Source organism: Rhinopithecus bieti, unplaced genomic scaffold, assembly GCF_001698545.2.
Source record: "Rhinopithecus bieti isolate Rb0 unplaced genomic scaffold, ASM169854v2 scaffold_13710, whole genome shotgun sequence".
NCBI lineage: Eukaryota > Metazoa > Chordata > Mammalia > Primates > Cercopithecidae > Rhinopithecus > Rhinopithecus bieti.
This window is the reverse complement of record NW_016807962.1, coordinates 1,501,246-1,517,903: the sequence shown is the minus strand read 5'-3', so window position 1 is coordinate 1,517,903 and position 16,658 is coordinate 1,501,246. Positions and strand designations below refer to the sequence as shown.

The 16,658-nt window shown below is 42.5% G+C and overlaps 1 protein-coding gene across 1 annotated transcript in view; it reads left to right on the top strand.

Annotated features, from left to right (window-relative positions):
- The first annotated feature begins 2,468 nt into the window (after positions 1 to 2,468).
- CNTRL (centriolin) overlaps positions 2,469 to 16,658 on the top strand; it is a 97,674-nt gene continuing 83,484 nt past the window's right edge. The window contains 3 exon segments of the mRNA XM_017884217.1: positions 2,469 to 2,592; positions 7,896 to 8,075; positions 15,841 to 16,088. Of these exon segments, the coding sequence (XP_017739706.1) occupies positions 15,872 to 16,088 (217 nt within the window). The 5' untranslated portion in view covers positions 2,469 to 2,592; positions 7,896 to 8,075; positions 15,841 to 15,871.

Here is a 16,658-nt window from a genome sequence, read left to right as displayed (position 1 = left end):
GCTTTAAAGTTCATATGGAACCAAAAAAGAGCCCGCATTGCCAAGACAATCCTAAGTCAAAAGAACAAAGCTGGAGACATCACGCTACCTGACTTCAAACTATACTACAAGGCTACAGTAACCAAAACAGCATGGTACTGGTACCAAAACAGAGATATAGACCAATGGAACAGAACAGAGTCCTCAGAAATGAAGTCTCTAGCTTCTTTAGAGACGATGCTAGACACTGGCAGAGGTCTGTATGAGGAGGAAAACCCAACAACATGGGACCGAAGAGTGCCCATCCGCGGCTAATTGGGAGATTACCCAGGAGAAAAGTGTTTTGCGCCACCCTCTGGCCTTTTTGTGTATATCTGATGGCTACTAATTGATACTAATATGATTGATAATGAACTACACCAGCACACCATGGCTTGATAATGGATCCCACGTGAATACCATTACACACTTTGAGGGACACAGCAATGAGGTTACACAATAAATCTAAGTCTTGGATACAAGAAATAGAAACGATGGGTGTCAAAACATATGCCAAATAGAACTGAAACTCGGCAATGTACACATTCCGAACTAATAAATAGCCCTTGAACTTCGATTAAAAATGAATGTCATCTCAGCAGGGCGCGGTGGTTCACCCCTGTAATCCCAGCACTTTAGGAGGCCGAGGCGGGCGGATCACGTGAGGTCAGGAGATCGAGACCAGCCTGACCAACATGGTGAAACCCCGTCTGTAATAAAATACAAAAATTAGCTGGCCGTGGTGGTGCGTGCCTGTAATCCCAACTACTCAGGAGGCTGAGGCAGGAGAATCGCTTGAACCTGGGAGGTGGAGGTCGCATTGAGCCGAGATTCTGCCACGGCAGTCTGGGTGACTGAGCCAGACTCTGTCTCAAAAAAGAAAAGAAAGAAAGAAAAAAAATGAATGTAATCTTTTAATTTTAAATGGAGCTTTTCAAAAATTCTGGGTTTTAACTCCAAGGGCTTCCTTCTGCGTTGTGTAACTAGTTGGGGAGAGGACAGCACCATTCACTTAAATGTCAGTGGGAATCACGTTTAAGTAAAAGGAAAAGAAAATCAGTATATCAAAGACACGTCTGCATCCCCATGTTTATTGCAGTTTATTCCTTCTTGGACGTCTCCTGAATTTCCTATAGAGGTGAAGCTATCTCTGTCTTAAGGAAAAATGAAGTGCCTAATACTGCTTATAATAAGGTTGCTTTTCAGATTTAGCTTCTCCACCCGATTTTCGCACGAGCCATACTGAACTACTTCATGTTTCCATACTCACGTTTTGCTCTAGCTACACTGAATTACTTAACATCCAGCACACTGCCAAGCTCTTTTCTCCCGCTTCTGCGGTTTGCACAAGTTGTTTCCTTTGCCAAGCAAATTCTTTCCCATCTCCCTACCCCTTGCCTAAACTCTTCTTTCGGGCGTAGAAAGAAATACCGCTTCTGGGTAACCTTTGTCTAATAATGAAATACCTAAGACACATTGAGAACCTACTATGGGGTCCCTCACTGTTCTAAGCTCATCCACAGAGATTCACTTTTATAATTATCAGGAAAACTGAGCTTTTTTTTTTTTTTTTTTTTGATTTTTGAGATGGAGTCTCGCTCTGTCGCCCATGCTGGAGTGCAGTGGTGCGATCTTGGATCACTGCAACCTCCGCCTCCCGGGTTCAAGCGATCCTCCTGCCTCAGCCTCTCAAGTAGCTGGGATGACAAGCGTGCGCCACCACGCCCGGGTAATTTTTGTATTTTTAGTAGGGACGGAGTTTCATCTTGTTAGCCAGGCTGGTCTTGAATTCCTGACCCCAAGTGATCCTCCCACCTTGGTCTCCCAAAGAGCTGGGATTACAGGCATGAGCCACTGCGCCCGGCCTGGATTCACTTTTATAGTTATCAGGAAAACTGTAGGAAGTGTTAATAGGTAAAAGGGCCCCATTTCATAGGTAAGGAAACTGAGGCACACGGAGAGAGGGCGTTTCTAAAATAGTGTTATACAGGTGAACTATAAACTCTGTAGTAAAGAAAAGAAATGAAGACAGGAAGGAATGATGGCGAGAAAATGGTAAGAAAAAGGCGTCAGAAGTGGGGGAGGCCGGAGATGCGCTGCGCCGGTCGGCGTTCAGGTCGTCCTCGGACCCAGGCCCCGAGAATCGTGTCCGCGTTTCAGAGGGTGGCGGCTGCAGCTTTGTCTCAGCGAAGGCCACTGCACTGCGGACGACTGCCGCAAGAAACCTCGGCTTTCCCTGACGCTGCACCCGTAACTTCACCTGCAAGGCAAGCCGAAGGCGAAGGCAGCAAATCCCGCCGGCCCCGCGCGGCAGGAAGCCTGGCGCCCAAGACTCCCCAGCACCCTAGAGCGCTGGCTGCAAAGGCGGCGGGAAACGCCTCTGCGTCCCTCCCAAAAGCCCCGGGGAGGGAGAGGGGCGTAGCTGAGGCAGGCCCCGCCCACGCGCGCGGGGCCCCTCGGCAACCGGCACAACACAACAAAATGGCCGTCGCGCCGCTGCGCGCCTGAGGAAAGAGCCCCAACGTCTTCCGCTCCGCCTCAGCCTGCGGGACTGCTCGGCTCGGCTCCTAGGCGGTGAGCGTCAGACCTGGTCGAGCCCGTTCTCCGGCGTCCAACCCGAGCGGTGGGGGCCGGCGGCAAAGGCGGGAAGGCCGGAACCGGGCGTGGGGTGGGCCGGCTTGGGATGGATTCGGGGCGGGGGCGCGTGTCTGGGAATTGGGATTGGACGGGAAAGAGGGGGAGGGCCCGGAACGGGCGTGGGGCGGTGGATGAAGGAGGGAGGTTTGGATGGGAAGAGGTGGGGACGGCGGGGGAGATGGGGGATGAAGAACCAGAGCGTGGGGAGGTGTGGAAGTTAGGGTGCGGCGCCCAGAAGGTCGTGCGTCCTGCTACCTGAGCTGAGGGGAGAGCTGGGATGTGCCAGCTGTCTGTGGGGAGTGAGCGGGAGAAAGGACAGTTTGGGCGTCCTGACGGGTTGTCACGGTATCTGACGGACTACAGTGCGTGGAGAAAGATGACAGGATGTGGGGACGAAATGCTAAAAGGAGGGGAAGAGCAAACACTTCCGTTATATTCGTTAAGGGACTAGTGAATTTTGAAGCCAGGCAAACTTGGGCTCAAACCTCAATTCTGCCACCTTGTGTAACCTGACCGGGTCTGTGATCCTTGGCATGTGTCTGAGCCTTCCTGATCATGTTTCCTCATTGTCCAAATAATTGCGAATCACGTTTGGGTGTTCACTGTTTGTCAGATCCAGTTTTAAGCACTTTGCACGTATTAACCTCATTTAGAATTTAAAATAACTTGTATGAGGTTATCACCCCCACTTAAAAAGTGATAGCACTGAGGATTAGAAAGGTTAAGTAATTTGCCTAAGGTCACACAGTAAGTGGAAAATCAGAATGTGAACTCAGGCTGTTTCGTTCCAGAATCCAGGCTTTTAATTGTTCAGATATATTGCCACTTGTAAATGAGGTTAGTAATTCTGATCCTATCAAATCTTTGAGGATTTAAATTTGGTATTGTCTAGAGTGTTTAGTACAGTCCTTCAGTCAACAAATATTTATTGTCTATAGAACAACAGACAAGACCTCTGCTCTCTTGTAGCTTATAGTCTAGAAGGAGAAACAGGCAACAATCAAGTAGTTTCACAAATAACTTATAAAATGCTATGAAGGAGACTGCGTGGTGCAGAGATCATGGGTAATTGGGAGACAAAATCTTATACATCTTGAGCTTAGGTCCTAGCATGGTTCTTCCTACATAAAAGTTGCTCAATAAAATTGAATAATTAATGGAAAGAGATGGGAAGCTTGAGTTTTAGGGTATCTGAGCAGAAGAGAGATGGGAGAAGGGGATTCAGGCTTTTTATCTGAGCAGAAGAGAGATGGGAGAGGGAGATTCAGGCTTTTAATAGGTGGAAAAGGACACGGGGGCCAGAGTATTAGGACGGAAGGGCAAATAGGCAGGCAGTTGGGTTGCGATGAAGAGGAATGGGTGGAGGTTTGAGTATTTTGTTTAGGGAGGGGAGTAATTGGAGGTCAGCATATTGGAACGCATTAGGATGTCAGAGTATTTTCTGGGATGAAGAGAGATGAGCAGCTTGGGAAGTCTGGATGGATAGAGAAAGGTTGAGTCTGGGCACAGGAAAGAACCATAGAGAAGTGGGGGAGACTATTACTGTGTTAGGGAACTGGGATAGAATTTGTGGGAAAATTGGCAGAATGGGATAAAGAAGAGTGGGAGGCAGAGGTGGACAGCACAGAATGGGGGAATTGGCTTGGAAAGAAAAACGGTTGGAGACTTTGCAGAGGAATAGGAATCAGGATATTTGAAAGGAGGAGAAGGTTAAGGAAGGAAAGTATTTCAGTAGGTCAGAGGGTATGGGATGAAGTAGACTTGGAGGGAAAGTACTGAAATCCAATTAAAGGGCTAAGGAGAGGGATATGGGGGTTAAGAAATGGGGATGGGTATTTGCATATTAGGGAGTCTGTAGAGAGACAGAAGGAGGTCTGCCTTATTTGGAGATCAGAGAAGATGGGAAGTTAGCAAAGTTAGGAAAGGCTGGATGGAGGTGGAGTTTGCAGTCTCTACTAAGCTGTGATGGACTGAATTGTTAGATCAGAGCAAGTATCTGGGTTTATAGGTGGCAGGATGGGTAATGTTTTGTTGCCTGGACATAGGATTCTGATTATCATGTCATTCCAATGGCTTTCTCTTGCTCTGCAGACAACCTTTAAAATACAACTGTAGCTCTGAACTTTATTTGCTTTTTTTTTTTCTCTTTATCCTGCTCCTTCACTCGCCCTAGCCTGCCTCTCAGCTGTCTTCATTTTTTCCATTGCTTGCTTGGTTTTTGTTCATGTGATTGCAGACAACATCCTAGGATCAAACTACATCCTCATCTCTCCCTTAAAATTATAATTCAGCATTTACCACCTCCAGGCAGTAGCCTATGAAATAATGCCAGCCATTCTCAAACACTGTAAACCCATAAGCCCACTTCACTGAGTTAGCTATTCTCTGAGACCGATTACATATATCTTGTTTCAATGTTAAAGCTTTACAGAAGTTGTGGCAAGCGAGGGTTTAAGTCTATGAATGAGTAAGCCTGACTTCTACTAATCAGGAGAGGTAATAAAGGACCTCATGATAGTCTGGTGAGACCTAAGGGGTCTTGGTCATTAGGGTGTAAAAACTACAGGCTGGGCACAGTGGCTCACACCTGTAATCCCAGCACGTTGAGAGGCTGAGGCAGAAAGATCACTTGAGCCCAGGAATTTGAGACCAACCTGGGAACTATAGTGAGACCCTATCTCTACAAAAAATAAAAAAATTAGCTGAACATGGTCGTATGCTGCTGTAGTCCCAGCTACTCAGGAGGCTGAGGTAGGAGGATCACTTGCCCAGGAGGGCAAGGTTGCCGTGAGCCATGAGCATGCCCCTATACTCCAGCTTGGGCGACAGAGAAAGACCTTGCCTAAGGGGGAAAGAAAACCCCAACTACATATTATATATACTATAATAAATGTCGTCTATTAATCCATTTAATTAGGAATAAGATTTTACCTAAGCACATGCCTCTTAGCTTTTCTCAAATTTTAGAGTATTCGTATTTAGAAGGAGAATGCCAGTGCAGTTTAGCAACATCAATAGTATTACTGAGGACTGAGTGTGGTGGCTGTAATCCCAGCACTTTGGGAGGCCGAGGTGGGTGGATCATCTGAGGTCAGGAGTTTGAGACCAGCCTGGCCAACATGGCGAAACCTCATCTCTACCAAAAATAAAAACATTAGCCAGGCGTGGTGCCACGCGCCTGTAATCCCAGTTACTTGGTAGGTTGAGGTGGGAGAATCACTTGAACCTGGGAGGCAGAGGTTACAGTGATCCGAGATCACACCACTGCACTCCAGCCTGGGCAACCAAGTGAGACTCTGTCTCAAAAAAAGAAAAAAATAGTATTACTGAGACTACAGATTAAACAAACTCAATTTCTCTCACTATACACTCACAACATGATCCTGTAGGATTTTCCCCCACACATTAAGCAAGCAGTCAGTTCTGCAGTGGTGGGCACCACAGGACTGTCCTCCAGTTCAATTCTGACACTGTCTGCCTGGAGACAGTGTCACATCCCTCAGGTTGAAGGCTGGCTTACAAGACTGCCCCCAAGTTTTGATGCCAACCGTAGGCCTCAGTTTTACCTGTGCTTCTGACTGACCAGCTATAAATCAGAGTTCCCACAACTCCCTCTTTGGGTTTGATTAATATAAATCAGAGTTCCCACAACTCCCTCCTTGGGTTTGATTAATTTGCTAGAGCAGTTCACAGAACTCAGGGAGCACTTACTTACATTTACTGGTTTGTTATAAAAGGTATTACAAAGGATATAGATGAAAAGATGCATAGTGTAAGGCAGGTGGAAAGGGGCGTACAGCTTCCACGCCCTCTCTGGGTGGATTCCCCTCCAGGACCCCCTCCGTGTCCAGCTATCTGGATGCTCCCCAAACCCAGTCTTTTAAATTTTTACGGAGGCTTTATTATGTAGGCCTGATTGATTACATCACTGACCATTGGTGATCAACTCAACCTTTAGCCCCTCTCCCCTCCCTCTTTCTAGTGACCAGCCACGATCCTGAAGCTGCCTAGAGGTGGTTAGCCATCGGTCAACTCATTAGCATACAAAAACACACTTATGACAGCAAAAGGGACTTAAGACTAAATATGTATTTCATAATATTAAAATTACTAAAAGACTTTTTTCCATGGCAAAATTGTGTTATAAGGCACAGAAATTGTTTACCACGCTTGAAATTTGGACCAAAAGCCTTGTGGAAATGGCATAAATAGCAGTTAATGTGACTTGGGGGAGTTTTTCTGATCCATATATATAGTTTAATATGAGAAAATGAAGCAAAAAGTACAGATACATTTAAGTTCACAGTTTAAAGAACAGGTTGAAGGCCAGGTGTGGTAGCTCACGTCTGTAATCCTAACACTTTGGGAGGCAGAGGTGGGAGGATTGCTTGAGCTCAGGAGTTCGAGATCAGCCTGGACAACATAGTGAAACCCTGTCTCCAAAAAAATTAAAATAAAGTACAGATTGATTATCTTTTATCCAAAATGCTTGCTACCAAAAGTGTCTGGGATTTTGGATTTTTTCAGATTTTGGAATATTTGCATTATACTTATTTATATTTTTTATATTTATATTTAAATATTTCAGATTTTCAGATTTGGAGTGCTTAACCTGTAGTGAATGAGGCTATTGGCATGGGACATTTGGCTATATTGTAATGTATGTGAAATAATAATTAACTTTTTAAAAACAAAAAATATGACAGGTTTTTATTCCCTTCAGACTACTCACCTTGAGAGACCAGATCATGATATCAGAGATCCTTTCTTTGTATAAAATTTTCTGGGTTACCTTCAGGATTTTTTTTGTTTTGTTTTTTTGAGACGGAATCTCGCTCTGTTGCCCAGGCTGGAGTGCAGTGACATGATCTTGGCTCACTGCAACCTCCACCTCCCCAGTTCAAGTGATTTTTGTGCCTCAGCCTCCCAAGTAGCTGGGATTACAGGCACCTGCTGCCTATGGCATCATGCTAGGCCATAGGGAACAAAGCAAACATAATCTAGACTCCAGGAAACTCAGATAGCTATATGACATGGTCGTTAAAAACATGGGTTTTGAATTAGATCAGGTTTCAAGTTTTAGCCAAACCAATTAGTTAAGGAACTTTGGACAAATTATTTAAGATCTTCATCTGTAAAATGGGAAATAACACTTATAGAGTTGTTGTATTCAATTCTTTCAATGTGATGATACACATAAAGAGCTTATCACAACATATGTTTGTCTGTCTGTTTTTTAGAGACAGAGACTCCCTATGCTACCCAGGCTGGAGTGCAGTGGCCAGTCACAAGGTTGATCATAGCACATTGTAGCCTGGAGCTCCTGGGATCAAGCGATCCTCCTGCCTCATCCTCTGGAGCAACTGGGACTGCAAGTATACACACTGTGCCTGACGAAATATCACAATATTTGGTACATGGTAAGCCTTCAGTAAATGTTAGCCACTAGTATGATATTCTTTAGAATTAACTTCAATCATCATCTTTTCATTAAATTTTTGGAAGTAGACAAACTTTAAATGGAGTCAAGTTTACTGAGTAAGGTTAGCGATCAAACTGGGAAAATAAAAACAAAATGTACCTGAAGTGATGGGCCCGATTTTCTTGTGAGACTTACAAATTAATTTGAAAGCAGAATCCAAAGAGGAATTCCAAAAATTGAATATATTAATAGATTATATGAGTGTAATCTCTCCTTTATATACTGTATATAAGTTCTGTAGGGGAGGAAAGGGAGTGATACCTTTCTGTTTCATTATAAAGATGGTCATGGCCAACACCCCAGTAACAAAGACAGGTTAACAAGAGAAAAGCATAGCAAATTTATTTGATCAAAGCTTTATGTGTCATGGGAACCTTCAGAATGAAGACCCAAAAATGCAGAAAAAATTATCCATTTTTATGCTTAGGATCAATGAAGTATGGACAGCTGTATAGAAATAGGATTGGACAAAATGGGTATGGTCTAACGCTAATAGACTAAGTCAGGAAATTCAGCAAGGCCTGCCTCTCCAGATTTCTCTTGACCTCTCTGTGCAGCATTCCTTCCTCCTGGGTATTGGGTAGGACCCCTATGGAATGAAGGTCTTAATTTCTTCATGGCCAGCTGTTACACAGAAAGCTGGGAGTTTGCGGGAAGTTTCTGTATAATCACAGCTTATATATACCCACATACTTGTGAAGGTATATTATCTTTTAATATAAATATGAAAAACTCAAAATGTTTTTCCTACTGCCGTACCACACAGTACAATACTTCTGACACCAGGCGTGTAAGGGTTGTTGCCTCATACATCAGAACTTCTTCAGTGGACACCAGCTGAGTGTCCTCTTACTCAGTTCAATTCTGACACTGTTTGCCTGGAGATAGCATCAGATCCCACAGGTTAAGGACTCAGTCCCACAAGAGTGCCACTAACTTCAGATGCCCATTACAAGTAGTAGATTGCCACCTATACTTCTGACCACCGAGCTATAAATTGGGACTCCCACTACCCTCTCCTTGGGTTCAATTAATTTGCTCGAGTGGCTCACAGAACTTACATTTTCCCATTTATTATAAAGGATATTACAAAATATACAAACAGCCAGAGGAAGAGTTGCATAGGACAAGGTATGTGGAAAGGGGTATGAAGTTTCATGCTCTCGCCAGCATGCCATCCTCCAGACACCTCCACATGTCAGCTATCTGGAAGTTCTCTGGACCCTGTCCTTTTGGGGTTTTATGGAGGCTTACTTATGTAGGCATGATTGCTCATATCATTGGCTACTGGTTTTCAAATCAATTTTAGCTGCTCTCCCCTCCTTAAAGGTTGTGAGGTTGGGCTCAAAGTCCCAACCTTCTAAACATGCCTTAGTCTTTCTGGTGACTGGCCCCCATCCCAAAGCTATCTAGGTGTCACCAGTCATCTTATTAGTATATGAAAGACACTGTTATCACTGTGGAGATCCCAAAGGTTTTAAGAGCTATGTGATAGGAAACAGGAGGAGCATCAAATATACAGGTTAAAAGAGACATTATCAACAAATTAAATTTAACAGTTTAATTGAACAAAGAATAGTTCACAAATTGGGCAGCCCTCAGAACCAGAAGAAATTTAGAGAGGTCTGTTCTGCAATGTAGGCAGGCAGCATTCATGGATAGAAAAGGGAAGTGAGGTACAGAAACAGCTTGATTGGTTATAGCTCTGTGTTTACCTTATTTGAACATGGTATGATCACTTGACTGCCTGTGATTGACTGAAGCTCAGCTGCTGTGATTGGCTGAGAGTCAGCTATTTGTTACAAAAACATACTCCTAAGTTAGGCTTTCAGTTAGTTTACCTTTTAAGTTATGTTGCAGTTCATTATGTAGAGACTTAAAGTACAGAGGCACTTGCAGGCAAAATTTAGTTTAATTTAACATACAGTCATGTGTCCCTTAATGACAGAATTTGCTCTGTAAAATGCATTGTTAGACAATTTCATCATTGTGCAAACATAGAATGTACTTACACAAACCTAGATGGTATAGGGATAGCCTCTTGCTCCTAGGCTACAGACCTGTACCGCATGTTACTGTACTGAATACTTCAGGCAGTTGTAGCACAATGGTAAATATTTATGCATCTAAACATAGAAAAGGGACTGAGTGGGTGGCTCACACTTGTAATCCCAGCACTTTGGGAGGCCAAGACACGTGGATCACAAGGTCAGGAGTTCGAGACCAGCCTGGCCAATATGGTGAAACCCTGTCTCTACTAAAAATACCAAAATTAGCCAGGTGTAGTGGCATGCGCCTGTAGTCCCAGCTACTCAGGAGGCTGAGGTGGGAGAATCGCTTGAACCCGGGAGGCGGAGGTTTCAGTGAGCCGAGATCGTGTCACTGCATACCAGTCTGGGTGACAGAGGGAGACTCCCTCTCAAAAAGAAAAAAAGAAAGAAAGAAAAGGTACAATAAAAATATGGTATAAAATGTAAAAATGTATACCTGTATAGAGCACTTACCACATGATTGGAGCTTGCAGGACTGGAAGATGTGACGATGCAGGACATTACTGTACACTATTGTAGACTTTATTATAAACACTGTACACTTAGGCTACACTAAATTTATTAAACATTTTTTCTCTCTTCAATAGTAAATTAGCTTTAGCTTGCTGTAATGTTTTTACTTTATAAACTTTAAACTTTTTAAAAACTTTTGACTCTTTTATAATAAAACTTAGCTTAAAACGTAAACACAGGCTGAGCGCGGTGGCTCAAGCCTGTAATCCCAGCACTTTGGGAGGCCGAGACGGGTGGATCACGACATCAGGAGATCGAGACCATACTGGCTAACCCGGTGAAACCCCGTCTCTACTAAAAAAAATACAAAAAAACTAGCCAGGCGAGGTGGTGGGCGCCTGTAGTCCCAGCTACTCGGGAGGCTGAGGCAGGAGAATGGCATAAACCCGGGAGGCGGAGCTTGCAGTGAGCTGAGATCCGGCCACTGCACTCCAGCCTGGGCAACAGAGCGAGACTCCGTCTCAAAAAAAAAAAAAAAACATGAGCACATTGTACGGTTGTACAAAATTAATTTCTTTATAACCTTATTCTATAAGCTTTTTTCTATTTTAAACACTCTTACTTTTAAATGTTTTCTTAAAACGGAGACATAAACACACACATTAGCCTAGGCCTGTAAGGGTCAGGATAATCAGTATAACTGCCTTTCATATCTTGTTCCACTGATCTTCAGGGTCTTCAGGGGCAATAACAGGCATGGAGCTGTCATCTCTTATGATAACAATATTATGTTCTGGAATACCTCCTGAAGGACCTACCTGCCTGAGTCTGTTTTACAGTTAACTTTTAAAAAAAAAAAATAAATAGAATGAGTACACTCTAACAATAAAAAGTACGGTATAGTAAATACATAAGCCAGTAACACGGACATTTATTACCAAGTACTATGTACTCTACATAATTGTATGTGCTAGACTTGTGTACACCTTGTAGCATAGTAGGTTTGTTTATATCAGCATCGCTACAAACATGTGAGTAATGTGTAGCACTATGATATTATGACATCTATGATGTTACTAAGTTATAGGAATTTTTCAGCTTTATTATAATCTTATGGGACCACTGTCATGTATGTGGTCCATTGTTGACCAAAACATTGTTATGTGATGCATGATATCATATGTGTGATATTTTACAATACCACGTATATGAAGATGTTTACACATCATTCCACTATCCCTTTCTTTTTTTTTTTTTTTTTTTTTTGAGGTGGAGTCTCGCTCTGTCGCCGGGACTGGAGTGCAGTGGCTGGATCTCAGCTCACTGCAAGCTCCGCCTCCCGTGTTTACGCCATTCGCCTGCCTCAGCCTCCCGAGTAGCTGGGACTACAGGCGCCCGCCACCTCGCCCGGCTAGTTTTTTGTATCTTTTAGTAGAGATGGGGTTTCACGTGTTAGCCAGGATGGTCTCGATCTCCTGACCTCGTGATCCGCCCGTCTCGGCCTCCCAAAGTGCTGGGATTACAGGCTTGAGCCACCGCGCCGGCCCACTATCCCTTTCTAATGCCAATTTATATAGCATTAACACTTGAGCTACTCAATCCTTGGATTAAAAACTACTTTAAGCTAATATCTTATTTCATTAAATTTTTTTCTAAAAAATAATTTCCATTTTCACATTTTCAGCAGTGACTATAGGGGAAATTAAGGTACTAAGCAAAGATAGCATCATTATTAATATAGCCTTGCTCAAGATCTATACACCTTATAAGTTTTTTTTGTCCGAAAGTTTGTCAAGTTTATAATTTTGTACTGTTTTAGACTAAATGTACTTTTAGACTAAATGACTAAATGTACAACTGTGTATCATGAAAATCTTTTTTGCATACACCTAACCTTGCAAATTTAGGACGATTGATATTGAGGACTAGTATTGCTCATGCAGGCATCTTTTTGTTGAGATACTAAATAGTACATTTTACATTTTATGTTCTTTATGACTAATTCATTCAATAAATGTTAATTATTTATCATTTGCTAGGCTGTGTTCTACAGCGTACAGCACACTGTAGGCACAGCACACTGTATGCCTGGAACAGAAGAGGATGTCATTTTTTTTTTTTTTTTTTTTGTGAGTCGGAGTCTCGCTGTGTTGCCCAGGCTGGAGTGCAGTGGCACTATCTAGGCTCACTGCAAGCTCCGCCTTCCGGGTTCATGCCATTCTCCTGCCTCAGCCTCCTAAGTAGCTGGGACTACAGGCGCCTGCCACCATGCCTGGCTCATGTTTTGTATTTTTAGTAGAGATGAGGTTTCACTGTATTAGCCAGGATGGTCCCGATCTCCCGACCTATTAATCTGCCCGCCTCGGCCTCTCAAAGTGCTGGGATTACAGGCATGAGCCACCACACCCAGATGAGGATGTCATTTTTAAGGACTAATCAAGTCATAGTGCTAAACCATTCTGAGCCTTAATGGTCATGAACTTTACCTTTCTTTCATATAAGAAAATAAATATTTTTATGTGAAAACATTTAAAGGAATTTGACCAAGGTCTCTTTCATTAACAAATGCTTTAGTTCCTTCTGGAAGACTTATACTTCAATAAAATTGATTTTGTAGATAAGAATAGTAGACACTGAAATTTGAAGTGATCAGATGTTTTCATATAGCATAAGACAAATATGAATGAATTACAGAAACAATATTTAACAAAAGGCAGATTTAAAAGATATTTTATGGTTTCATTTCTCTAAAGTTCAAAATAGTTCAAAAATCTCTGGTGTTGGAAGTCAGAATAGTGATTACCCATGTGTGGGAGTTAGTGACTGGAAGGGGGCATGAGAGGACTTCTGGGATTCTGGAAATATTCTGTTTCTTTACCTGGATGTCGATTACATAGCTTGTGTTCACTGTATAGAAATTCATGAAGCTATATACACTTATGATTTATGTACTTTATGTATGATACATTCCAATAAAAAATATGCATACAAAGAGAGAGAGCACATGCATGAAAGAGCACACTGTTGAAAGTATGGTTTTTAAACCGGGCGAATTCTAGCTATAAGGTGTTAGATGTATTCATGACCTACACCATGGAGCTGCTGGGAATTCAGAGATTATTCCTCCACTTGTCGATGTTACATTCTGGGCAAGCAAAAGATATACAGTAGGTATATTCAGTGTAATAAACAGGGAGAATTCATTCTATCTAAAGAAAGTAGATTTCTGGAAAGTCTTCACAAATAAAGTAACATTTTAATTGGTTGAGAGAAAGGAGAGGATGTTTAATTCCCTTTAAAGAATTCCCTTTAAGGAAAGGGAATTTCATAAGCAAAAACTCATGATGTGTTCAGGTAATGACAAAAAGATGACTAGAGCAATGGCATGTGATGGGGAGGCCAGAAAGTTGGGGTCAGACTGTGATGAGTCCTGTTTGTGGTGCATGGTGCCAAAATATTTAGACTCATAGGCACTGGAAACCGTTACATTTCTTTTGTTTTTATTATATAAGTGGGTCAAAGGTAGAGGATGGATTGAGGGTAAAGCAAAGGAGAATTGGAAGGAAGCTGGTTCAGAGAGTATCTAATAGTCAAAGCAAGAGAGGATAAAAGTTGGATCTAGGGCAGTAACTGTGAAGATGGATAGAGATGAATTTCAAAATATTTTAGAGATAGAATCAATATTGGTGGATGATGGAGAGGGATGACTGGAAGATAACTCTATTCGTTCATTTATTCAGCAAATATATATTGAGTTCCTGCTAGGTACCAGGCACTATGCTAGACTGGGGAGACTCTATAAACAAAACAGACAGGCTCTCATGGAGCATACAGTTCAGAATGGAGACAAATGTTAAGCAAAATGACATCACTCTGGCTATCTGACTGCAATGTAATGATGGAACAGTAAGGCAAGAGAGCTTGCAGACAGATCAGTTAGAAGCTGTTATAGTAGTTTGATGAGGGCTTGGATTAGAGTGCGTGAGAGTGAAAATGGAAAGAAGCAGACTTAATTTGAGAGGTATTTGGGAGTAAGAATTAACAAGATTTAGCGATTGGCTGAGTATGGGACAAGGGAAGAGGGAGGTGTCAAGAATGACTCCCAGGTTTTTGGCTTATTCCAGCGAGCACTGTTCACTGTTTAGGGAACACTGGAAGAGGAACAGGAGGGTGAGAGGAGGAACAGGGTAAATAATAAATTCAAGCTGAACTGAGTTTAGGATGCCAATGAGATATCACGTAAGCAATTAGAAATAGGAGTCTGGAGCTCAGAGAAAGATTGGATTGAGGATATAAATATTGGCTGGGTTTGGTGGCTCACGCCCATATATAATCCCAGCAATTTGGGAAGCTGAGGCAGGCGGATCACCTGAGGTCAGGAGTTCGAGATCAGCCTGGCCAACATGGCGAAACCCTGTCTCTACTAAAAGTACAAAAATTAGCTGGTCATGGTGGCAGGCACCAGGAATTCCAGCTACTCAGGAGGCCGAGGCAGAAGAATAGCTTGGACCCAGGAGGCGGAGGTTGCAGTGAGCCAAGATCACATCATTGCACTCCAGCCTGGGCGACAAGAGCGAGATTCCGTCTCAAAAAAATAAAAAATAAAAATAGATAAATAAGAGTAAACACATGGCATTGGGAACCATGAGTGTGCATTAATTTATCCAAGATAAGATTAGAGAGAAACTAGAAGGGACCATTGAGGAGTTCTGATGTTTAAATTACACTGCAAGGAGGAACAAAAGCCAGCAAAGGAGTCCATGGAGTGGCCAGGGAGGGACGAGGATACCAGGAGAGTGCGGTGTCCCAGAAACCAAAGGAAGAAACTTTGAGGAAGGAGAGAGTGCTTATCAGTATTAAATACTGCTGGTTGCCAAATATTCCAGCTTCCTGCATTCTAGGATCCCCTTGTGTGGGTAAAAGGGGCCTTGGGACTAGTTTGGTTCAATAAACAACAGGAATGACAACACTTCCAGCTGGAGCATGTGTCAATTCTAGACCCTCTGGAGATCTCTTTTCTCTCTGGTAAGGTCTTCGGTGATGTTTAATATAGTGTCTGCTCCATCAGCTTGGAGTAGTATGGGTCCTAGTATCTATAGCCTCTGAGTTTATAACTTTATAGACCTGAAGTTTCTAGAAATAATAGTTTTGATAGCTCTTAAAAATTAATCTTGTTGAATATACTGAAAACTCTTACAGGTTTTGATGAACACCTGGCTTTATTTTTGCAATGAAGAAAGGTTCTCAACAAAAAATATTCTGCAAAGCAAAGATGCCATCGTCATCTCACTCTCCTATCCCATCATCTATGTCCAATCTGAGATCTAGGTCACTTTCACCTTTGATTGGATCAGAGACTCTACCTTTTCATTCTGAAGGACAGTGGTGTGAGCAAGTTGAGATTGCAGATGAAAACAATATGCTTTTGGACTGCCAAGACCATAAAGGTATCACTTTTTAATCTAAGAATTGGTCTGACCACATACTTTAAGTAGAGATAGAAAATTTTCAGCTTGCATTTTTGGTCCAACTGTAACATTCTGGTACTAATTTGATCTGTTGTTTCTATTAACAGAAACTGTGTAAGGATAGTAGGAGGATTGAGGTTTCTGGGTGAGGGTAAAGATGTCAGTGGATTCAAAGAGGGAGTTTCCAGAAAGAGGAAGCTTTGTTTCCTGTGGTAGGAGAGTGTCTTAAAACTCATACCAAAACTTGCCATCCTCTTTGGTTAAGGGAGGGAAGATCTTTTCACTTCAGAGTGGAGTGCCTTAATTCAGTAAAAAAATGTTATCCATACTTGGCCTATGCCAATCTTCTTATTAGCAAACTGCTTATCTGTGAATGGACTGATTTCCACATATGGGACATGCATGTATGTTCCACCAGTGTTTTGTTTTTTTTCTTTTTTATTATACTTTAAGTTCTAGGGTACATGTGCATAACGTGCAGGTTTGTTACATATGTATACTTGTGCCATGTTGGTGTGCTGCACCCATCAACTCGTCAGCACCCATCAA